This window comes from Zalophus californianus, chromosome 6, assembly GCF_009762305.2.
Source record: "Zalophus californianus isolate mZalCal1 chromosome 6, mZalCal1.pri.v2, whole genome shotgun sequence".
Taxonomy (NCBI): domain Eukaryota; kingdom Metazoa; phylum Chordata; class Mammalia; order Carnivora; family Otariidae; genus Zalophus; species Zalophus californianus.
The window spans coordinates 89,219,298-89,244,195 of NC_045600.1; the positions used below are offsets into that span (position 1 = coordinate 89,219,298).

Sequence of the window (24,898 nt, forward strand, 5' to 3'; positions counted from 1 at the left end):
CCAGTGCTCCCCACCATGGCAAGTCCCTAGCTGAAATGGATGGGGTGTTGTGAAAGGAGACCAGAGAGAGATGGAAAAGGGTGGTGGCCCCTCAGGGACAATTAGGAACTTGCCAGTCAGAGCAGCCTCACTCAGAAGGCCTTCCAGGTCCGGAGAACAGCAGGAACAAAGGGCAGGAGGCCCAGCGGGGCTGGTAACTCGTGGAGCAGGTGCGTCTGTGGAATGAAGAATGTTCATATGTATTGGAGCCAAAGCGTCCACGACGTCAGTATATGGTGCTGATGCAAACTGCAGCTAAATAAAGCACTGATAATAATACTACTACTTCACGCTTGTATAGCGCCTTTACAATTGTCAAAGTATTTTTACTTCTATTTTCTCAGCGGCATTGCTCCTGGATCTCACCTCAGGAGAGGCAACAGGGCTGGCCTGAGAGTGTGGGAGGCCACGCTAGTCCACACGTGCCCATGGGGCCCTGGCCGCCCAGCCCTCAGATACTCCACAGCACCTTCTCTTTCTTCCTCTGCCTTGGAAGGTTGGGTACTTAAGAGACACAGAAGCAGAGAAGGCGTTAGGGACTCACTTGAGATAGAGCTTAGGGCCTGGCAACTTTTGATCAGAGTGCTTCTGAAAGTGGTGCTTCCCACCCCGACTCGGGTGAGCCTTGTGCCTGTGTTAATGGCCGCCTCTACTTGAGTTCCCGCTACCCTGAAGACTCTCTGGAACCTTCAGTATGTGCAACATGAAAGAGACAGCTCTCCCTCCCGCCCCAGCTTGGAATAGACACAACTTGGGAAGAAACCTAGGGGTCCCTCCTGTTTTCTCTCCCCAAGTCCTGGTAGAGTTCTTTACTTATTCTTGTTATAATCCCACTCTGTCCCTGCGTCCTTTATACAAAAGACCCCAAACCCCCCACCTTCCGTACTTTTATAATGCTTTCTACCAAGGAACTGCAAGTCTATAATAAAGGTAAGGGGTGAAAAGGAAAACCAGCCACACTTTTCCCTCCAAAGGTAATTAGGCTAATTTCCCTCAATCTTTTTCCCCACAATCTTTTCAGCCTGTCTGCATGTGTAAAGCAACACTCTTTTTTTCTGTAGCATACCCGGGTGCTTCCACTTCCTGTGGCTGGGATGGAATCTGTGGCCCCAGGCCCAAGGCTCTGGTCCTTGTAGGAAATGGGCCAGACAATATCCCTGGAGCGACGTGACTCCTGTGGGTCCATCCCTGCAATTGCAACATCGACAGCAGCCCATGTCTTCCTGTGGTCACATCAGCAGCCATGAGAGAGAATGCCTTCTGCATGTTCCACAGCATAATTTCACATTGGCCTGTGTTCATTACTGGTGCATATGGGTGACCTATTGCTACCAGTTCATCGTAAGGGGGAAAAGTGCTCTTTGGAGATTTTTCAACTTTTTTTTTTCTCTTGATAAGGTACAGGGTTGCACACAACAATTCATTCAACCAACAACTATTAAAACCCTGTGTACCAACCACGTTTTGGGAATTTATTCATAGACATAAAAGATACAGTCCCTGTACTCAAGAACTTATAGTGTGGGGCTGGGGAAGAGAGACGAAGTTGAGAAAATGAGGAAATAGAACATTGTGTGGTATGTGCTCTGACAAAGGTGAACTCAGATTTCGGTGGCAGCAGATCTTGGTGGAACATGATTTCTGATTAAGGGTTGGCCATATCAAGGAAGAGGAAAGGACAAGAAGAACATTCCAGGAGGTAGGCAAAGCACACGCAAAGGCAGAGAGGTAGGAGAGGGAGGTTTGTTTTGGGAATTAGGTGAATCCATACACCCAGAACATGGGGTGCTAAGAGAAGCATCATCCAAATGCTGCCTCCTGGTCCCTCTTCGGCCTTGTATTCGTAAGGTCACTGCCAAGTGTTGCCGTGAAACATAGGTTTTATTTTTGTCTATGCAAATCCATTTTGAGCCTCTCTGAGATTAGTCATTGAGGTGATAGAAAGAGCAACAGACCTGGAGACAGATGATGCAGAAGTCTTTTTTTAACAGCCTAACCTCAAGCAGTTCTTTAACTTCTCATCTGTATAGTGGAGATCCATTCACTAACTCAGCAAAAATTCTCTAAGTAGGTTATCTGGTACTAGGTAGAGCTGAGAGGGGTGCCTGGGTGGCTCAGTTGGTTAGATGTCTGACTCTTGGTTTTGGCTCAGGTCATGATCTCAGGGTCCTAAGATCAAGCCCCACATCAGGTTCCGTGCTCAGTGGGGAGTCTTCTTAAGATTCCCGCCCCGACCCCCTCCCTCTCTCTAAAAAGTAAAAAAAAAAAAAAAAAAAAGATAAAGCCCAGAACAGAAGTAACTTCTGTCCTCATGAAGCTGATGTGAAATTCAGTTGCGATAATAATTTCTGTCCTAACATTTAAGGACCAATATAGATAAGGCATATTTGCTTTATAAGCATAAAACACTCTAAAAGGTAAAACCTCATTGCCCAGCCTCTGGTGTAGGATGAATATCCCTGAGACCTGAGGGCCACTGTCAAACACAGAGGTGAATGAAATACCTCTGTCAGCTCTGAAGTACGTGTGGGACAGAGAGGTAAAGAGGCAACATCAATGTTATAGGAAAAATTTAGAAGTGTGAATTGAGAATAATTTTGCTTTTGGTAAAGAGCCCTTCTCAAACCAGGCACCAAACTCAGAATCATAAAATCTAATGACTTGGAGGGGGGCCTTCGAGACCAAGGACATTCTAGCCCAACCCTCTCATTATATAGAGGAGGAAACCGAAGCCAGAGGAGGTGCATTGACATTCTCATGGCCTCTCCGCTAGCTGAAGCTGAATCAAAGGTAGAAACCAGATGTCTTAACTCCCTATTAACTCCCGGGGTGTTTGATGTCGCAGGTAAGATTAGTAGCCCCCCCCCCCCCAGGTGATTCATAAGGTGAGGCAAGAATAAATGCAGATAAGGGTAATATAATGTGTGAAGCATAATTATCTCCAGCACTAGCACTAGAAGCACACAACCCTTTCTCAAGGTTGTGCCTTTAGCCCTGCACAGTCTTCCTGCCACTCACCCGATCACTAACATGTGCTGGGAATTCTGTATGCTCTTTTAATATGCTCATTCAATCCTCGGAGCAACTCTGTGAGAAAGCGGCCAGCCTTATTCCCGGTTTGCAGAGAAGCTGAGGTACAGAGTGTAGTTAACCCCCTGGCTCAAAGGCAAACGGCTATTTAAGTGGCAAAGCTGGGCCTCCTACCTGGACATTCTGGCTCCAGAGTCCACGTTCCCCACTCCGGTACTGCTTTGCCCCGTACTTCAGGCAGGCCCCACCCTTCACAGAAGGAAGGGCCCCGCTTTTCTCATACCCTCTGAGTGTTGAGTTGATTTAGTAAAAATCAGGAATTGGCACGATTTACCTATGCTCCCAGAGTGCCTTGGCAGGCCCAGATATTTCAAAAACTCAGATCTCGGATGCGGAGCGCAGACAGAGGTCTGTAGGTGAGTCCCAGGTAAACAACTCGGGCCCAGCCTGGGCCTTCCCAGAGGTTTTGCCAGCCATGAAATTCACTCTGGCCATTTATTCTCACTCTTGATGACACCTTCTTTTTTAATCCAGGACTGTTGGGCTAACATAAGTCACCAGGGCTCTCATTTCTATCAGTAGGACAAAACACTTTTTTTTTTTTTTTAAAAAAAGGATGTTGAAATAATTATAACCTCACAGGAAGTACCAATAGTACAGAGGCCATGCACTCTTCACCCACCTGTGAAAGGCATTCTTCAAAACAAGTAGAACTACATTTCCTAATGGAATGTGGATAATAGTGATGCTTTGGGTCCTTCTGGACCATTCGTGATCTTTCACCACATCTGCCACGGACAAGCAACTATTACTGTTTTCAAATACAGAAGGCAAATTCAAAGGCCATGTTTTTGGCAACTGAAAATCATAGGACTTGAACCAGGAATTTTTGGCTTTTAAAATAGGAAAAAAGACCACCTCTCTTTCTCTGGGTTGTTAGAGTTTAACCCCTCTGTAAACCCTCGGACACCGTTTTAAGTCACGACATCTCCTGGAAGTCTCTGGTGAGGCGGTTTGCAGAATATAAAACATGAAGATATGAACTCCTTCACGTTGAGCAAGTGCTCTAGTTGTTGGCAGTGATGGTGAACTGGACTCTGGGGACTTCTAGGGTCTGCACTGGCTTCCCCACTCTCGGATCCCACGTCCCTTAATTTATCTGCTTCTTCTCTTCTGGGAATAGTAGCAGCCACTCATCCTTAGTCTTTCCTTGCCTGGATATCATTCATGTCCTTTGAAAACCTGAAAAAGGTGCCATGGAGGGTATCGAAAGCTAAGGTTCCATAGTGGCGGAATCAGACAAATCAGTGGAATCAGAACAAACATGCTCTACTTCTGTCATCCCAGCCCAGAGGGCAGAACCAGGCATGGACCCAGGCCCTATTATCCTGAACAGAATGTCAGGCGCAGGCCATATGGCAGCCCCAGCAGGTCATCTGGTAGAATAAGCCAACGTTCCAAAGACAGGCTGAGTCCTTTGGCATCTCAGTTCTGCCTTGGAACCCTGAGCCCTTCCTTTGTCTAGAATGGTTCCTTTCCTGGAGGCCCACAGGGAGCAGCCGGGCCTAGCTGGGGCTCTGTGTATGGAGGAGATAACAACAAAAAAAGGCTTTTAATTTCTCTTGTCACCACGTTAGCCTGGAAAGCCCTGCAGTCCTCCCTGAAAAAAGGACACACTGTTGTGCTCATATCTGCCACAGTAATCTTCTGCTAATTTTCTTTTTCTTTTTCAATCGTAGAAGGTCCCTATGTTTTGTGTTTTCACAAAGCGAGCCCTCCTCTTGATCTCTTAAGAAGTTGATGTGTTTGTCGTCTGCCTGGATAGCAGATCCTCTCGGCTTAGATATGGGGCTCATCCTCTCATTACTTTCTTGTGTTATTTTCACATTAAATGAAGATTGTTTCTAGGACAATTTAGCTTTAAAATGTTACCCAATTTGAGTCAGGACGGACCGGCAAAACTTGTAGACAAGTTGTCACTAGAATTCTGCTCCCTGGAGCCATCGTTCTTCTCAGAGGTCAAATTCTGAGATCCCTGTTGCTGATTTGCTTAGGATTTGGCAAAGGCAGGTTAGATCCTGTGTTATGTCTCTTCCTGCTCAATTCCTTTTAAGTTCAATTTCTTTTGAATTATTAATATTTGACCAGAAGCATTACTGATTGAGATATCAGTGTGCTTTGCTTTAAAAAACTTCAGACTTAAACTGAAAACCTTACATAAGAGCTGCTTTAATTTTCAGAAAACTTTAAAAATAGCCAGCTTTCCTCATGCATGTAAAATTAAAATAAACATAATTGACCCGACTTTGGGGAAGACATTGATTATAAAGGCAAGGCATTAGTAGAGAACACAACAGGCTTCCGTACCCTGCAGCATGCCTGCATCTCCCTTCCAGGGCATCTACTGCCTCCTTCCTTTTTTCTTCTATCAGAATCTAGCCCAAAGGAAAGATCTTAAAAAGGTATTCATACTGATTTCTGGCTTCATTATGCTTTAGCACTACTTACTTTTTAACTGGAAAGAGGCTAACAGCCAAAGGGAAGAATTACCCATTGCAGGATCTCTGCCTAATGGCTGGCTGATTTTTATTTTATTTTTGTTTGTTGGGTAGTGGGGGGTCAAGTAGGCTTTCTGCCAGTCCCATAGACCCTGTTCTTTAATCTCAGGAACAGCTCTGCTTTCCTCTCCTTTGTTCTGGGAAAGCTGCAAAATGAACAGGAATTCCAGTGGGGAGTGACAGAAATAATTTACTCCTTTGGCCCGTGTTACCCATCACTCCTGGATCAAAGAGCCATTTGTTAATGATGGGTAAGTGTGAAAAGAGGCATCTGTTGCCATTTGTAAAGAACCTCTTGGTTTTGCAGCACCTGGAAACTCATGGACTGGGGGCTAATGAGGATTGCGTGCCAACATCATAGGAGAACAGTTGTAGACTCAAGACTGTAGGTGTTTGGGGCAATGGTAGAGACGTGCAGGTGGCACCCGCACCATAGCCGAGTCCCGTCACATGTACAACCTCTTTCATATATCTACCTCTTCCTACATCCATTAAATACTGGCTGAAGACCTCCTAGGTGCCAGTCCCTATGCCTGATGCTGGGATAGAGGCTAAGATCTACTCTCTCTTTCAAGCATCCCAGTTTAATAGAGAAAATGTGAAAACAAGTAATTACTATGATATGGTAAGTTCCACAATAGAAGTATTTACATGGTAGTACAGTATGATTACCCATCCTTAGGAGAACAGTGTGGCCAGAGGAGAGGAATTTGGGGTTGAGGGGAAGAATAGGAAAGAGGCAAATGCCGGCAACATTTTGAGTTGGTAAGTAGACAATTTCCAAGAAGGGCATTTGAGAGAGAATAGTGTTCACAGGAGACAATGCTTTGGGATCAAGGTGGGGAAGTATTGGTAGATGAAACAGAAGGTGGTGAGAATCAGATTGTGGAGAACCTTGTAAATCTTGAAAATGAATTTTATCATCAGGCCTTTAGGAGGAACCATTAAATTGTTTTTAGACAAGAAGGTAACACGATACTGTTTGTGCTTTGGAAAGATCATTCTAGTGGCTTTTGGAGATGAACTTAAGTCTATGAGAGCAAAAACCAGTTAAGGGGTGTGTTCTAGAGCAATAAAGGGAAAAATCAGTAGGGTGTGCTAACAGATTGGAGGAGATGAAAGAGAGGGAGAAATCTAGGATGACTCTCGGGTTTAAGGCTTAAATGACTGAGTAGGATATTAAAAATATCAGTAATGACAACAACAATAATAGTAGTTGTAACTATTGGTTCCTTACCAGTTGCAAAGGATTTGGGCTACATGTATTGCATAGATTATTTCACTGAATCATTGTAATGATTTAAGTGCTGGAATTATCCTCATTTTAGGTGAGAAAGCTTGCGACTTTGAGAGATGAAGTAATATATCCAAGGTCACATGGTTGGTAAGTGATAGTGTATGAATTGAACCCAGGCACATTGAGCCCAGAGCCTGTGCTCTGTAGGGAATTTAGCAGGAGGACAAGTCAGGGCAAAGTATATGAAGTTCAGTTTGCACTTTCTGAATTTAAAGTGTTTATATTTTACTGAGGTCAAAATATCTGACTTTGGACAGAGACTTTGGACAGCTGGCTCTGCAGCTGAGGAATGTGGTCTGTGCTGGACACATGGATTTGGCATTCAATTAATTGATGGTAGTGAAAAAGGTGGTGTAGTGTGGGTGAATCTCCAAAGAGCAAAGTGGAACCATGAAGAATTATATCTAAGAGTGAGTGTAGTGGGACAAGTTGGAGAAGTTTGCTGAAAAGGAGTAGCTAGACAAGTAAGGAGATTACTGTGAAAGCCAGAGGTGATATGCAAGAGCTGAGGAGGGACCAACATGATTAAATACCTCGGGGAGATGAAAGAAGATTTAGAATGAGGGTTGAGTTGGGTTGGTAATTTGGTGGTTGATGGACAAGAGTTGAAGTTAGATTGAAGTGGGTTAAAAACTTAATAAAAAGTGAGAAAATGGAGACAATGGGCTCAGACCTTTCTCCAGAAAAGGTGGAGATGGTGAGAGACAGGGAGATAACACAGGCCACCTCAGGATCAGGGGAAATGCTGTGTGTCTGTGATGGGAGTCACTTGAGATGCTCACATGTTGAGGGGAAAGAACCTGTGGAGCAATGGGTATTACACCAGGATGTTTATCTGAGTAGGCAGAAGGAGTCCTCTCTCCTCCAGCCCTCAGAAGATCATGGACTCTTAGGGAAAGAGGTGTTCCTATACTTCTAGTCCCCCCACCCCACTTTTATTACATGAAGAAACTCAAGCCAGAGACTTGTCAGGGATCACACAGCAAGTCTGTGTTCCCAAATCTCCTGGTTCCTGTCCCTTTCTCCTCCTGCTGCCAGTGTCAGTGGGAAAAGAATCCCTGATGTGTTCTTTATTCCAAGTCCCCAGTTCCCCACAAGGGTTCTTCCCTACTCCTTGAAGATGCACATCCTTCCAGATTCTGATGTGTCAGCAGGAACTCAGCTGTGTGGAGGGTGAGTCAGAGAGCTGATTCGTCATTCCTCAACAAGCCATGGGGCAGTGTTTTAGGTGGTTGATTACAAAGTGTCATTAAAATGACAATGCTCGAAGCCTCCTCAAGCACTTTGAGAACTTGGGTACCCAAGTTCCCAGAGGGCAGAAGGGTCTCAGATTCAAGGGCCTTTTCAGCCACCCCTCCTGGCCCAGAGTCAGAGAGGATGTATTTGTTCACACATGGCACCTGGTCCACAAGCCTGTGTGAAGGAGAGGATTGGGTGGGTGTGGGTGGGGTAGCACTAGAGATTCCTTACATAAGAGAGTTGGTGCTTTTCCAAGAGATCCCATTGGTCAGGAGTCACTTGGTGAGCCTGGATGCAGGGAGCTACAAGCTCCTCAGAAGGGCTTAGAATACCCACCTCAACTCTGCTTAAGGGTCTTCTGAAACTAGTAGTGGTTCATCATCTCTTCCTCTCATCTTCTTATATTTAAAAGGCTATATTGTCAGCCTGGTTGTCATATTATTCTGATTAAATACTGATGTTGAACACTTAGTAAAATCTACAGCCCTACACAGAACATACTGCTCGAATCCAGATATGAAAATGCTATATAAACACGAACCTTTTGTAATTGACCTTCAATTACAACCTTCTGAGTCTTGGTAGGTTCCAAAGAATAACAATTAACTTGCTTCTCTTTGCTCTTTTTCAATCTACCTAGACCTATAACTCCTGTAACTCCAGGGGCCGTCATTCTCATTGACTGCAACGTGAACAGTGCCCCCTGGAATTTCATAGACTATAGAATGACTGGTGCCCGTTACACTACAGCTCTGGTTCCACCCCCATTCTTTCCTTTAGTCACAGCATATTCAACTAAAAGAATGCTATTTGGGAGTAGAACCTAGGGTTTCCTGGGTCTGCTGCCCTTTGTTATAGTTGTTGTTTGTTTGTTTAACAGTATTAAATAAATCTAGATTAGACAGGAGTCTGAAAAGCTAATCTTGCCCTGAGAGATTCAGCAGGGCTTGTAATGATTCAGGGCCCATGATTAGTTTTGTTTCTTCCTTCATTTGCTGTTCATTCACAGTTGTCTCAATTATAGACAACTGTGAGACATGCCTATCCCAAGGCACCGAGAAGAATCTTCCCTAGGCTCTAAAAAAAAATGAGGAAGACTTAACTAGACCAAGGATGGGAGACAAGAAGGGACATCCAGAGTGAAAGTAGGAACAAAGGCTTGATGGAAGTAGGTGGAATGACACAGTCCATGGCCAGATACAGGGCCATAGTGGTAGAAGCACAAGTAAAGAAGGAGACAGGCTCAAATAAGACTGGAGATGGAGACAGGACTCAGAACACGGAAAGTCTTAATGGCTCCATTACAAAGATCAGGGCTTTCTCCAAAGAGTAATACAAAGTTACTGGAGGACTGTGAGATTATATAAGCTTTATATTCTGAAGGATAATGCTTACTGCATTTAGACATGATCGAGAGACAAACAAGGGGCAGGCAGAATGGGTAAGAGGTCAGAAGAATGCCATGTAAGGAAACGCAGGGATTGGTGGTGTTTTGCAAAGCTGTGAACAGTCAACTGTGGTCTAAAGCTACTGGTAATTATGAGACAGGGCTGGAAGCATCCACTGCATTTAGCTACATGGAGGTCATCATGTCTTTACTGAAAAATGTTATTGAGAGAGGAGCTAGAACAGAGGAAGTAGAGGAATGAGTGGGAGGCGAGGAAATGACAACAGTGAGAATATAGAACTTTAAGTGTCTATGAATGGAAGGAAAGAGGTAGGTGGTAGCTAGAGAAGGATCTGGGGTCACAGAAGCTTTTTACTTTTTCTTTCTTTCTTTCTTTCTTTCTTTCTTTCTTTCTTTCTTTCTTTCTTTCTTTCTTTCTTTCTTTCTTTCTTTCTTTCTTTCTTTCTTTCTTTCTTCTTTCTTTCTTCTTTCTTTCTTTCTTTTTCTTTCTTTCTTTTCTTTCTTTCTTTCTTTTTTTTTGAGATGAGAGAAGCTTAGACAAATTGAGTGCTGATGGATAGTATTTAATCAATAAAAAGTAGAGACTATACCAGAGAGAGAAAAACATAGTCCATGCTTTTTCTATTCCAGAAAAGACAGAAAGGTTTGGGCTTAAAGCACATGGAGAGGAGTTGGGGGGGTGGTGAAAACTTCTCTTAAAACGGGACAGAAGGAAGAAATACTAGTTGAGGGTGCATGAGTCTGATTGGTAATGGAAGGGGAGGGGCGGAATTGAGGAAGGTTCCTGTCTCATGGCTTTTACTTTCTGAGTGAAGTAGCTATGGGGCAGCAGGGAAGAATGTAGTGGAGTGAGGAGAAGGATCAGATGAAGGCTTTGAAGAGAATAGGAAAAGTTTAAACTTATGATTTGGGGAGTGGGCAAACCTGGTAGAGAAACATAGCATCCCCACAGATTATAGTGCTATTTGTAGTCAGTGACCAAGAATTCTGTGATGTTACTACCAAATTGTCCGAGAGTATGGTTGTCTTCACTGGGGCTCAGCTGCGCTGGGGCAGGTGCAGAAGGTGAAGGGTTGAGTTCATCCAAGAACTTTACAAAAAAGCCTGATAAGGATACAAAGGACGAAGGAGTCTAGAATATAGGCTAAAGTATTATTACAATGATTGACTATTGACTGTTACATCTAAGATGGGTAAAGTGATATGTCAAGATTGAGGAAGCCTAATGAATTAGAAGAAATGAGATGTTAGGAGACTGATGGCCCTGATGAGAAGAAGGAGCAGTCACAGTGAAAATGGTGAGACAAATAAGCTGGAAGGACAAGAGATTGACAGCAAAGCATGCAGCGCTTGACTTTATGAGTTTTGAGGTGAAGAAGCTACAGCTGATGACAAGTGCCATAGACTGGGGCTACTGAAGTCTTTGAACTTCACTTCTTAGAGAAAGTGACTAGGACATTATCAGCTGAAAAGGAGGAGAGGCAGGCCTCAAATAGAAAGATTTGTTTTGAAGAGCATGAAGTTCCAAGATCTGGAGGAATAATTGGGAAAATGGGAGGAACCAACTCCACTTTCAGATCCTGAAGTATATGCAGGAGAGTCTGAACAGCTCCTCTTCAAGAAGTGGCATCCCCGGAAGATAGCCAGAGCCTTAAAATCAGCATGGTATCCTTCTGAGTTCTTTGGTTGGGGATAGAGTAGGCCTACTCCATTTCTGAATTCTCATTTCCTTTGCACTAATACAATTTTCAAGGAGACAGAGACTCTATGCCAATTATTTATCTGGGATTCATTAATTTTGAATTTGGTCACTATTCTATAACTATAAAAAGAACTTCTCTTCAAAAACTAATGATGTACTGTATGGTGACTAACATAACATAAAAAAAAAGAACTTTTATTAACAAACCCTGTACATTATCCTGCTTAAAGAACTCCCATTCAGTATTTCTTTTAGTCTGGATTTGCTAAAAACAAATCTCTAGGCTTTTGTGTGTCTAAAATGTCTTTATTTTGCCTTCATTTTGAATATTTTCACTGGTAATAGAAATCTTGCCTGAGAATTTACTTTCTTTCAGAACTTTAAAAATGTCATTCTGTGGTCTATTGGATTCCATCATTTCTTACTGATAAGTCAGCTGTCAGTATTATTCTTGCTTCTTTGAAGGTAAAATTTCTTTTAGCTTTTAACATTTTTTTGTCCTTGTGTTCAGCATCTTGACTATGATGTGTTCAAGTATGTTTTTCTTTGTATTTAGAAGTCCTAGTTTCTTGAATGGGAGACTTACGGTTTTTGGCCAGTTTTGAAAAAGAATGCTGCCATTATCTCATCAAATGTTGCTTCCATCCACATCTCTCTCTCTCCACTCACCAGCACTCCGATGTTAGATGTTTTCATAAGATCCTCTGTGTCTCTTACTCTTTTGTCTGTTTTTCCCAACATCTTTGCTCTCCATGTTTCTGTTTGATATTTTCTATTAGCCCATCTTGTAGTTCACTAATTTTGTCTTCAGGTATAAGAAATACATTGCTATAAACACATCTATTACAATGCTTTAATGATTGTGCTTTTTTTTGTTGTAAACTTCCCATTTAATTCTCTATTAATAGAGTTCAGTTCTCTGGTGAAATTCTCCATTTTGTCATCTTTTTTCTTGGACAAAATAAACAATTATTTTTTAAATTGATGTCTCATAACTCTAATATCTGGCTTACCTATGGGCCTATTTCAGTTGTCTTCTTTTCTCTCTTAGTCTTCGTTCTCGGAATGTCTAGTAATTGCTGTTAAGAATTTTGTATAAAAAATTGTAGTCTCCAGATAATACTATTTTCCTCTAGAGAGGACTCACCTATCTTTTATTCAAGGAGCTAGAGTGGGAAGAGATTATATCTATTCAATCCAGGAGTTGGTTTTTGGAGACCAAGTTGGAGTTTTTATAAAATTTGGTCTACCTCATGTTTGCTTCCTCTCCATAGGGTATAGATCTTCAGGAGTCGAAAAGAAAGTTTGCAAATATTTACTGGGACTCCTTCATGGTGGGCCCTAAACTTGATGCTACCAAAAATCTGGCTTTTCTTTATAGCTACACTCTCATCTTTAGGTAGCTTAAGAATTAGCAAATCCTGGGGCACCTGGGTGGCTCAGTTGGTTAAGTGTCCAACTCCTGTTTTCAGCTCAGGTCATGATCTCAGAGTCTTGAGTTCAAGCTCCACATCAGGTTCTGTGCTCAGTGGGGAGTCTGCTTGAAGATTCTCTCCCTCTGGCCCTCCCCCAACTCTCTCTCTCTCTTTCTCTCAAATAAAAAAAAAATCTTTAAAAAAAAAAAGAAGTAGCAAATCCCATAATATGAAATTAAGTGCTAAGTGTGGAGCTCATTTCCTGGCACCCTCCCTTCTCTCAAGAATTCTGCCACTCAAACCCTTGCTATCCTGGCAGCTCTGAACTGCTTTTAAGAACTTCCCTCATTATATTTAGGCTTTAACATCAGATATATGTGGGAGATGCATATATATAATACCAAAGAATGACAACATATACTTACTCAGTTTCCTCTGTTCTCTGGTTGAAAGGAAAAAAAATCTCATTTAGGCATGTTCTTTACTGTATCCTTACAGATGAGAAGGTGGTTTCCTCCTCCTCAGAAGCATCTATGTCTGTGAAACTCTACCTTAATCCTCTGAGAACACCCCTGTCATTGTTATGATGGTACTCATAAACGGTTTTGTGAATGGTTGTACATGATAAAAGAGTAATAAGCATTTCTTTCCCCTTCTGGGGTCATTTTTGCCAAATAAGATGGTAACAATAATAGTCATAATAATACCCACTAAAATTTACTAGGCATTTACTATGGGCCAGGTTTATGTTAAGTGTTTTATGTAGGTTGTCTCATTTAATCCTCAGAAGAGCCTAGGAGGTAGTAATGGCAATTTTCCTAATTTACACTTAAGGAAACTGAGGCTTTAAGAGTTAAGTCTTAAACAAGATCCCAGAGCCAGGAAGTAAGTGGCACAAGCAAGTTTGAACCAGACTTTTCAAACCCCAGTGTCTATATTTTTCCAACATTTTGCCCCATCTCTTGACTTGTTCTCCTTCAGCATAAGTAGTCTCACGATTTTACTGAGCCCCAGAAGTCGGAGATAGTCCCTTAAATAAGGTAAAAGCCAGATAGTCTGAGGAGTTTATATGCAAAATAAATCTCCCTGGTTCATTTCTCGCAGGTATTTCTAGATCCTTCCCTCCCCAACTCAGTCTTACTTTGATATATATTTTACATTAAATACTTCCATTTATAATTTCTATGGCAAATCTGAAAGTAATTTTTTGAAATAAAGCTTTATGCAGGGACAGGAAGCAATTAGTGGTGGGGCTTTATTTTTAGAGGATGAGATGGATGGGGGTAGGGTATGAGGAGAAATTGCTTTCTGCAGTGTCAAATGAGTTGAGTGAGTTATAGGAAATGATAGCTCAGCCGGCAACTTGGTGCTTGCCAGTGAATCAGCAGTGATTTCATCCTCAGTCTCAACGCTGGAATCACAGATGAGAGAGACACCCTTCCTGGTGAGGGCCCCTCCCTGTCCTGCTGTCTGGGACATCAAGGTTCTGCCCACATGATGTGAACCATTCAGTTACCTGTCATGGTGGAGAAAGATTCACAGAACTGTCTGCCTCTTGTTTTCACACAGATATTTCTAAGTTTCTTTAGGATTGATGGGTGCTCCTGATTTTTTCCCCTGACACCCCAGCAGAGACACCCATTGACTTTCCATCCAGAGGATGAAGTTGGGATTGATGTCATAACAGCATGTTGTTCTTATGGCAACATTTCATGCGTTTGTACTGCTTCAACTTTCCAGGGTCTGTATAAATGGCGAAACATGGAAGCACGATGGAAAAGTGAGACAGGAAGACTACTTTAGGAGAAGTCGTACATTAAAAAAAGTCACCTTGTCATCATTGAAAATATGTGCATGTGACAGGAAGACTAGAACCAAATCATTACAGTTGTGTTAGGATGGTCTGATTGACTGTGATTGTATTTTACCTTCTTTCTAGGTTTGATAAATAGGCTCAAGTTGTGAAAAATATTCTAAAAATAATCCGTTTGTATTTTAAAATAACTCTCTGTTTGTGGGGAAAAAATGGCCAGATAGCTTTAATATTTTAGGACATCTTTTTCCCAGACTCTGCCCGGATTCTTAGGTCAAGGTCATGTGCGTGGTGTTCAGTAGGGAATGAATGAGGAGATCTAACTTTGCTCAGAATTTATAGGAGCCAGACATTTACCTCCTTTTCACCCAGTGGAAGGTGGTATTATCCCATGTTATAAATAAATAAATGAACACTCAGAGAGACAGAAGAAGCTTCCCAGGTCAGTCAGCTAGTAATTGTGGAGTTCCAACCAAGCCCAAGTCAGACTACTGCCAACATCCCACACTTTTTTGACTTGAGTACAAAATGATGCTGCCACGGGTCCCACTCCACAATGCTTTTTGCAGAGTATTTTCGATGTGTTAACTTACTGCTGAATTAATCCTCCATTAAGAAAAAATGTATTGCAAGATTGTTCTGTCTTTTGCAAAACTAGGATTCTAAAATCACGTATACTTGGTTTCTACTTCAGTTAGAAAGACAAACATTGAAAACATTGCATAGCTTACATACCTGTGCATCTGTGTGTTTGACATTAAGAAGATAAAAGAGGCATAGTAAGGTACCCAGTTGAGTAGTTGGACTCACCCAGAATTTGAAGTGATTCTCATGATTTCTCCTAAAGTTCTTAGGTAGATGAGACTTGGAGATAAAGCTAACTGCTATACCGTTTGGTATAGTAGCTGTAAGTGATAATTATGGCCAAGGACAGGGTAGTATTGTTGCAAAGTAGAGCATTTAGAGTTTCAAAAAAAGCCATCCTGTTGGCCCAGCAGAGCCCTAATTTTCTTGTTTAATAATTAATAACAGCTAAAGATTTTTTAAAATTTTTGTTGGGAAATATTATGCAACTAATGCTTAATATTATGCTCAACTAATGTTGAGATGCTGACATACAATATATTGCACATTGTAAATGAACAATTTGATAAAATCTAGCATATGCATACACCTGCGAAAACATCACTTCAATAAAGATAATGAATATATTCATTAGTCTAAAAAGATTTTTTGTAATGCTATATTTTTGAAGGAAAAAAAAAAACCAGTCACTTAATTTCCTCATTTAATATGAGAAAAGAGCCAGACGGAGACTCAGGTGATGTGAGTCTGTACCTTGATCGTGCTCTAAGTAGCTCCCTGAAATTCAGTGAGTCCCTTAATTTTTCCAGCCCATGGTTTTCTCATCTGAAAAATGAGGGGGTTGGGACTAGATGGTCCCTAAGGGCCCCCTACGGTTCTAAAGCTCAATAAAGCTGAAGGGACAGGCATACTTAGGGTATGGGTTTGTGTCCAAATGGTTTTAGGTAAAAAAGTAGACTTCCCCAGTGATCTGGTGTCAGCTGTGCCGCTTCAATCCTGTCCTGCTTGATAGATCGTGAAATCGTTTCATTTCTTTTAATTCTCTTCCACCCTGATTCAACGTCATTCATGTCCTTGCTTCCATGTTGGTCTTAGTAAGCTAAGGGAACTGTTCTACTTAAGAATTTAGGGCTAAGGCTTGAGTAATGCTGGGAATTTGGCAATGCCTTTAGCAAGGATCTGATGAGGGGCGACAGGACCATCAGCTCCCTGGATATTTGTGAGACAGCTTGGGCATTTTTGGGGGCGGGGGCTGTACAGAGACAAGCTGTCCTGGATGTATTTCAGGCTGGGGGAAGGGAAGCAGATTGGAGTTTAATTAAAATTCTAATCCCAACTTAGCCCATTTTCTTGCCAAGTCAGCAGCCAGCATTTCTGTTTGTGGTTCTGGTGATCTTGCTGCGATGACATACATAGTTACCTCAAAAACTCTTGCAAATGTGCCTAAAACTTCAATATGCTCACCAGATGCTTTAATCAGACCTGGCACGTTGCCATCTTTGGCCTGTGTTTTCAGAGATACCTCACCCACCACTGCCAGGGCTCCTGGTGGCAGGGGGGCGCTGGAGAGAGCTCGTGGTGAAAATTGAACTGATTACAAATGAGAAAGTTTCATCACAGCATAGAGATCTTTCTAAATCGTTTCTGTTTTCCAGGTAGCTAAGTGGGATTTCTGAGGAGGGGCTGCTCTGACTTCATCTTGGCCCACCATGAGGTTCTTCCTGCTTTGTGCCTACATGCTGCTCCTGATGATTCGCCAGCTGAGGGCAGTCAGCTTTCCTGAAGATGATGAACCCCTCAATACAGTTGATTATCACTGTAAGTAATCTAAAGAGCATCCTTTTCTAAGGGAGCTTTTTTTGGTTTTGATCCTCTAAGTGTATTTGTTTTTAGAAAGAGAGTTTTTTATGTCTTAAAACTGTTTTTGCCCATTAATTGATCCAGAGTCCTTTCTTAGTGTTTGGAGAAAATGGGACAGCTTTGTTGGTTGCTTTTCTAAAGCAACCCATATATAGGTTATATATTTTCTGTTAGAAGAAAAAGACCATTTGCTAACATTCACCATCTTTTATTCATTTGTATTCAAGGCCTTAAGAGAGGAATTTAGTTAAAACCCTTCTACAACTAGTACATACAGCTAATCAATGCTGTATATTGATTCTTCAGCTCCATAATCCTGACTGATAGTTTAGCCCATTTTTACTTGCAGATTCAAGGCAATATCCGGTTTTTAGAGGACGCCCTTCGGGCAATGAATCCCAGCACAGGCTGGACTTTCAGCTGATGTTGAAAATTCGAGACACACTTTATATTGCTGGCAGGTAATTTTCCTCTCGTTGGTTTATTAGATTAAAATTCTTTTCTCTTGTGGTGCTTGCATTAATGTGTCTAGTTCATGAAAAACTAATATGTGATTGTGATCAAAAATTGCAAGTAGCCAAAAATATTCACTGAGAAGAGTCAGTGTTGTGTTACCAGGAACAAAATACAGAGCTAAAGCCTTCAGCAGTGCTATTTTATTACTGCCATCAAGCAATCATACACCATTCTTTATTACTAAAGCAGCAGGGGAAAAAAAATCTTTATTCTTTTTAACTTGGAATTATTCAAGCAAATATTAGAAGTATGCCTATGCTAATACCAAGTAGCTGTTTGACCCATGCCTGAAGAGAAGAGCTTTCTTTGCTCCCTAACCACAGTGATATATAAAAGCATCTCACTAATGAAAAAGTCCTCTTTGTTGACTTTGTTGTTGGAGACAGAGAAAATCCACATGATCTCCAAAATACAATAAAGGCAGATCTGTAAAAAATAAAATAAGAAGCAGCAGCTTAACATTTTTATGCATTCACATGATATGACTTACTGCCTTGTTTCCAACAGGGATCAAGTTTATACAGTAAACTTGAATGAAATCCCCAAAACAGAAGTAATACCGAGCAAGGTGAGCAAGTGAAATTTATTTGCATTCCCTCAGAACTTGGGTAATGTCTCCGTCCCGTCCAAAAATTTTCACTTAAAATACTGAACTTTGGTTTTGCTTGATTAATACAGAAACTGACATGGCGGTCAAGACAACAGGACCGAGAAAACTGTGCTATGAAAGGCAAACATAAAGTAAGTAAAACAGATGAGTTATCTGCCAGAGTTAGTCTTTATGTGGGCTTCACCCAGCAATGTCAGCATATGGAATGTCTAATAGTAATTTAATTATTACTTTCTTTAGGATGAATGCCACAACTTTATTAAAGTATTTGTTCCAAGAAACGATGAGATGGTTTTTGTATGTGGTACCAATGCGTTTAATCCCATGTGTAGATACTATAGGGTGAGTATATTTCATATGGTGTGCTTTTTTTATCAACTTTTTTTCCTTCGCTGTCATGCTGTTAGAGTTGAATCCTTTCTGCTGTAACCCATTTATCTCTAATGCTATGGAAGAATAAAGACAAAATTCTTCAAATAGAATTTCAGTACAAATAAAGCAGTATTGGCTTCAAACAGGTACATTGAACAGATGTGACACCAGCTATTTATTTTTCTTTTATAGTTGAATACCTTAGAGTATGACGGGGAGGAAATTAGTGGCCTGGCAAGATGCCCATTTGATGCCAGACAAACCAATGTTGCCCTTTTTGCTGGTAAGATCCTTTGGTGTAATGAATATAAACGATTAATGACATTGAAGGTAAAAGGGAATTTAAAGGAAGAAAAAAGCTCATAACTGAGGTAGCTAACTTGTTATAGGTGTTTCATAGTCTAGGAGCTAGGAAAAAAATTTCCAAAAAAGAGGATTTAAAAGTGAGCATATTATAAGTATTCTGACACTGAGCTCTGTTAACTAGGTCAATGACCCTGAATAAGTGGCTTAGCTTTTTGATACTTAGATCCTTAATCTGTAAAATGAAGTGATCCCAGGGGGCAACCTGTCACAGGTTGATTATGAGGATCAGGTCTAGGTTGATTTGTATATGTAGGGATAACAGGTAAAAGCACTCCAAAAGGTGTAACACACTACATAGGATAACACACTACAGGATAATTATGGTTATTTTACCCAAATTATAACTCTGGTTTCAGATGGGAAGCTATATTCTGCCACAGTGGCTGACTTCTTGGCCAGCGATGCTGTTATTTATCGAAGCATGGGTGATGGATCTGCCCTTCGTACAATAAAATATGATTCCAAATGGATAAAAGGTACCCTTGAAAAGCAGCATTGTGGGATTGCCAAGGGTAGTGGGATGGCCAAGTGGGACCAGGAGCCATGGCATCAGGAGGCTCAGTGCATGACTTTATGTTGTTTATTTAGAGCAAGTACAAGTTGCTTTGGTTGTAAGCGGGAGCATTGACAAGGAAAGAGGAAATAAGTAACCACATCAGGAAAGTTGATTCATCTACGGTCATATCCCGGTTGACCTCTGCCAGAGTTAGTCTTTATGTGGGCTTCACCCAACAATGTCAGCATATGGAATGTCTAATAGTAATTTAATTATTACTTTCTTTAGGATGAATGCCACAACTTTATTAAAGTATTTGTTCCAAGAAACGATGAGATGGTTTTTGTATGTGGTACCAATGCATTGGTACCACATTGTGGTGCCAATTTGCCTACCTCTGAATACATATAATGTTCCTTGTCCACTCCCATCTACCTATCCTCCAGAGTTAACACTGAGAATCGATTAGTTCATCTCCGCAGAGTCACTTTGTTCTTTGGAGTCTAGATACCAAGATTTTTCATTCTCCATGTAAGAAGTTTTCTTCCCTAGTTAAAATAGGTTAATGAATAAATCTGTTGAAACAAAGACCTTTGCTGTAGTTCAGTTCCCGTAGGCTTTTTACAGTCCATTAGCTGACATAAAAGATAGTGGGTTCCTTGAAGCTTCAACACACCCATACTAGGACTCCTTGAGCGCATTGGTGTATTGGGGTTCTCACTAGTTTGTGTGTAGCTACGTCGTCTGTCTGTCATGCCGAGCAGCCGGGGTCTTGTGCTAATTGAACTATCCTTTAGGAACCAGTTTGTTTTCGATTTCTCTTTCAGAGCCACATTTTCTTCATGCCATAGAATATGGAAACTTTGTCTATTTCTTCTTTCGAGAAATTGCCGTAGAACATAATAATTTAGGCAAGGCAAGTATATGCACTTGACTTCTATCCTGGACTTGTACTGCATGGAATTGAGCCCGCTTTGGTAGAGTTATGCTCTTTGCGTGGTTTCCAGCACTCAGTGCATTTAGGGCCAAGTGCAGAGAAGTGAATTGCTTATCATGAAAATAATTGCTGGAAAACACCTGAACAATGGCCAGCGTGAGAATAGCAGCCTTGGGCCTTGAGATGGTTTCATTTTTTCTGTCATTGCCGAGAGTGTTCTACAGGCACCCTTGAGCTATGGATGCTTCTTTAATGCTTTAGAAATCTGTTGATCGTCCGTTCTCTCTCAGCATCAAAAGGCAGGATGGAAAGTAGAGGCCCCTATTCAATTTTGAGGGCTTCCGTAAAAGCCCGTACAATTTTAAAGCATCGCAACCTCGTTTTGCCAAGTTTAAGGATGGCACATTTCATTAGCGATCTAAGAGACCAAGTGGGAGACCAAATGTGGGATGGTTCGCATTCCCCCAGCCAGATCGACAGCTCACTTCTTGGGGAGCTCGTTTGGCAGAACAGGAAAATGGCCCTCTTTTCTCCCAGGTAAATCAAGTCTACCTTCTTACTGGCCAAATCCCTAGAGAGAAGATTGCTAGATTCTTTCGAGCCAGACGTATCTTTAGCACTTTTGTGTCCCTCCCTTAAATAGCAGCTTTTCCTTTCCGTTCCCCCTCCCTGCGCATAACCCTGTGGCTTTGCTCTCGTCCCCTGGGCAGGCTGTGTATTCCCGTGTGGCCCGCATCTGTAAAAATGACATGGGTGGCTCCCAGCGGGTCCTGGAGAAACACTGGACTTCATTTCTGAAGGCTCGGCTTAACTGCTCTGTCCCCGGAGATTCGTTTTTCTACTTTGATGTTCTGCAGTCTATTACAGACATCATACAAATCAATGGCATCCCCACTGTGGTCGGGGTGTTCACCACACAGCTCAACAGGTGAGAACCGAGCCCTGACACTTCTCAAGCTGTTCTGTGCTTGCTTCTGGGACCCAGGAGTGGGCCTCCTGTTGCTGGATGCTTTCCCTGATGCTGTCCCCCTTTGCAGCATTCCTGGGTCTGCAGTGTGTGCATTTAGCATGGATGACATTGAAAAAGTATTCAAAGGACGGTTTAAAGAACAGAAAACCCCAGATTCTGTGTGGACAGCAGTCCCCGAAGACAAAGTACCGAAGCCAAGGTAAAGAAAAAAAAGACAGAAAGTGCTTTTTGTCTTTAACAAAACCCTCTGGTCACTGGAAGCATCCATCCTCAGAGAGCAGGGGGGCCAACCTCCCGTGCCAGGAAGGGGTCCCCGGGGCTGGGGTGGGGGGGGCACTGCAGACAGAGCCAGTCCACTCAGCCCCACGGGGGCGAATGCAGAGAGCCTGCTGAGCGCAGGGGGAGAGCGCTACTCCTCAGGTTTTGCCCATTCTCCTTTCTTTCTCAGCCTCTTCTTTCAAAATGGACACTTCTCCCTTAGATACAGTTTGTGAGGGGGGAAAAATACACTGTTTTCCTTTCAGGCCTGGCTGTTGTGCAAAGCACGGCCTTGCCGAAGCTTATAAAACCTCCATCGATTTCCCTGATGAAACCCTGTCGTTCATCAAATCCCACCCGCTAATGGACTCTGCCATCCCACCCATTGCCGACGAGCCCTGGTTCACAAAGACCCGGATTAGGTAAGACCACTGGAACAGCCGCCCCTCCCCTCTAACGCCTTCCCTTCCCATTGGCACCCCCTCTGACTTGGCCTACCTCCCCTGGCAGGTACAGACTGACGGCCATTGCCGTCGACCACACTGCTGGGCCCCACCAGAACTACACAGTCATCTTTGTTGGCTCTGAAGCTGGCGTGGTGCTTAAAGTTTTGGCAAAGACCAGTCCTTTCTCTTTGAATGACAGTGTATTGCTGGAAGAGATTGAAGCATACAACCATGCAAAGTAGGTGTATTTTACGAGAAGGCTTTTCAGCACGGCTCAAAACTTTCCGGCGTGTATTTCATCTAGTAATTTCCTTTGCGCCCCAGAAATTAGCAGTGGTTGGGCATATTAGTGTTTGGTTTGGTTTTGTCTTTCCTTAGTGAAATAAATCCCGAGTTTGTTGTTTTTCCTGAGTCCACTAGGGCTAGGATGGTGGGCAGTGGATTAGTTTAAAAATAATTCAGCCCTCATTTTTTTCACGTGTGGGCAATGATAATGTGTTAGCAGCCACCCCTGATACCCTGCAGGTTTATTTTCGGCTGCTACCTGCAGCAGACAATTGGTTGCAAGTATGCACATGCGCACGCTCACAATACAAGTCTTCCAACCACTGATATAAAAGATAACTGGACCATTAAAACAAACAAGAAGTAGATGAGAGAAATGGAGCAAAGGAGACTAAAGAGAGATCAGAAACATCTAGCCCAGCAAGATTTAAGTGCATTGAAACCCTGTCCTTTTTCCTTCCCTGTGGTCTAAAGTGGTCTTCACAAACATAGTTCCCTTCTGTCACCAGAACAAGAAAGCAATCTTAAAAAAAAAACAAAAAAACTCTTTGTCCAACCTGAAGTTTAACCAATTCTGCAGAGCAGCAGAAGATCAAACACAGAATTGTTACTTCCCAAACTATGTACTTAACTGGTTTTCTACTGAGAATATCCCTCAGGATCTCCCAGCTCTTAGTGATTGCAAAGCCAAACCCCACTTGCCTTGCATATTTCGTGTAGCTTTCGACTTCCTAAACTAGGCCTTCAAATGTATCCCCAAATACAGGTGTAATGCTGAGAATGAGGAGGACAGAAAGGTCATCTCATTACAATTGGATAAAGACCATCACGCTGTGTACGTGGCGTTCTCCAGCTGCGTTATTCGCCTTCCCCTCAGTCGCTGTGAGCGTTACGGATCCTGTAAAAAGTAAGCTGATATTTCTTTCCTTACCGTGGGTCTTGTAGCATCGTGACCTTTGATGATGAGAAAATCCAAGTTCCATTCTGTTTGGTTTTTATACAGGTCTTGTGTTGCATCTCGGGACCCGTACTGTGGCTGGTTAAGCCAGGGCACCTGTGGCAGAGTGACCCCAGGGACGCTGTAAGTATGCTCTGTTACATTAGCCAGGATCTTCTGAGAGCTGCCCCTGTCTTCTCTGGGGTCTCTAAACCTAGACAGTTGAGAAAAATTCCAGTAGTACTACTTTTGTTCTTTTCTTCCTCTCTTTTCTTTTTTTGATATGGGAGAAGTAAAAAAGAAAAGAAAGAAAAGAAAAAAGATCTGGGGCTGTAATAAGGAAGGGAGATTGTAGACAGGATAATACCTGAGGGAAATGGATGGAGAGAACAAACAATTCTCTCTCCTCTCTTAAACATTCTAGTGGCCAGATGTTGAAAGAAGAAATACTCGTTTTAGCAAGCTGTGTTGAAATGTCCCTTTTTTTCTCTCTGCCCATTCCTACTAATCGGTCTGTGTTCTTGGTTCTGCTCTGGTTGTCACTTGTGTCCCTATGAAGGCTGTTAACCGAAGACTTCTTTGCTTTCCATAACCACAGCGCTGGAGGTTACGAACAAGACGCAGAATACGGCAACACGGCCCACCTAGGGGACTGCCATGGTAAGCCCGGATCTTCCTTCTCCTTCTGGCAGTTCTTTTTGACCACATTTGCACGTGAACATTATTTTACAATCAGCCTTTTAATGGCTCAGGACACATACCACCTAGCATTTAACTTAAACTTCGCAAAAGCTGAGCTGTTTGGTCATGGGGATGCGTTAGAGAAGAATCTTACTTTTTTTTTTCCTTCGCCATTTACAATTTTGTAGAAAATAGAGAAAGGTAGTCTAACCAGTAGGTTAATCTTTTAATTTAGAGTCTTTTCTTTTGACTTTTTTAGTTAATTGGAATTCATAAATTTTGCTTTATTTTGGTTACTTTTTACTGATTACTTGTTCCTTTAATTCTTTTAGAAATTTTGCCTACTTCAACTACACCAGATTACAAAATATTTGGCGGTCCAACATCTGGTTAGTTTTTTTTAATTTTTTTGAATTAACAACCTTTTCTTTCCTTCAGTTCAGCATTTTCAGCCCCTTCTCCCCTCCTTTTGCGCAGTTTGGCAGCCTTTCATGTTTCTGCTTTGATTCATAATCCCACCGATGGTACTGAAAGACTTTTTCTCACTCAGCACTCCACCCCTGTGTAGCATGTTAACAGTTCATCATTGACCAAGGCACATCCCGTAAGAAAAATCAAATGGATTCACGTAGACTGCATTCCAGCTGCACGCCCGCCCACCCAAGCTTTTCTTCTCTCTCACTCCTCTGCATTGTGGATGCTCCCTCTGGCCATCTATACTGAATGGATGGCAGAATTTCATTGTTTCCCCCTTCTCTCCTCACCTTTCCTAAGGCCTAGTAAACAAATACGCATTTCCCCAAAATGTGTATTTATACATTTTAGACATCTTTTTTTTGAATGGTTTGCAGTGAGCCCGGGAATCTTTGAATGTTGTGGTCTCGGTGGCGTGCAAAAGGCTCCCGTTGAATGAAGCTGGTATCTGATGTATGAAGGTGTTCAGTGGGCTCTCCATGCCCGTCTGTCTGTATCTGTTTTGGAGTCTTCACCTGCGACCATTGCACCAGTCTGAACGGGGGTCTCCAGAATTTTAACCTAAAACCGTATGCTTACATTCTGAGGAAAAATCTACTTTGTG

General features: G+C 42.2%; 1 protein-coding gene across 14 annotated transcripts in view; it reads left to right on the plus strand.

The window, feature by feature from the left end:
• SEMA6D (semaphorin 6D) overlaps nt 1-24,898 on the plus strand; it is a 615,846-nt gene that overhangs the window by 585,646 nt on the left and 5,302 nt on the right. For 6 of the 14 annotated variants that reach the window (XM_027570690.2, XM_027570691.2, XM_027570689.2 and 3 more), the window contains 16 exons: nt 16,742-16,904; nt 17,296-17,407; nt 17,970-18,030; nt 18,141-18,203; nt 18,313-18,414; nt 18,637-18,727; nt 19,167-19,286; nt 20,134-20,222; nt 20,954-21,171; nt 21,281-21,412; nt 21,738-21,893; nt 21,982-22,155; nt 22,969-23,109; nt 23,206-23,283; nt 23,699-23,799; nt 24,153-24,209. In XM_027570690.2, the coding sequence (XP_027426491.2) occupies nt 16,796-16,904; nt 17,296-17,407; nt 17,970-18,030; nt 18,141-18,203; nt 18,313-18,414; nt 18,637-18,727; nt 19,167-19,286; nt 20,134-20,222; nt 20,954-21,171; nt 21,281-21,412; nt 21,738-21,893; nt 21,982-22,155; nt 22,969-23,109; nt 23,206-23,283; nt 23,699-23,799; nt 24,153-24,209 (1,804 nt within the window). In that variant the 5' untranslated portion in view covers nt 16,742-16,795. Of the gene's footprint in view, nt 1-5,857; nt 5,879-16,741; nt 16,905-17,295; nt 17,408-17,969; nt 18,031-18,140; nt 18,204-18,312; nt 18,415-18,636; nt 18,728-19,166; nt 19,287-20,133; nt 20,223-20,953; nt 21,172-21,280; nt 21,413-21,737; nt 21,894-21,981; nt 22,156-22,968; nt 23,110-23,205; nt 23,284-23,698; nt 23,800-24,152; nt 24,210-24,898 lie in introns of those variants that run through there. The other 8 variants (XM_027570697.2, XM_027570702.2, XM_027570703.2 and 5 more) reach the window with 4 other exon arrangements.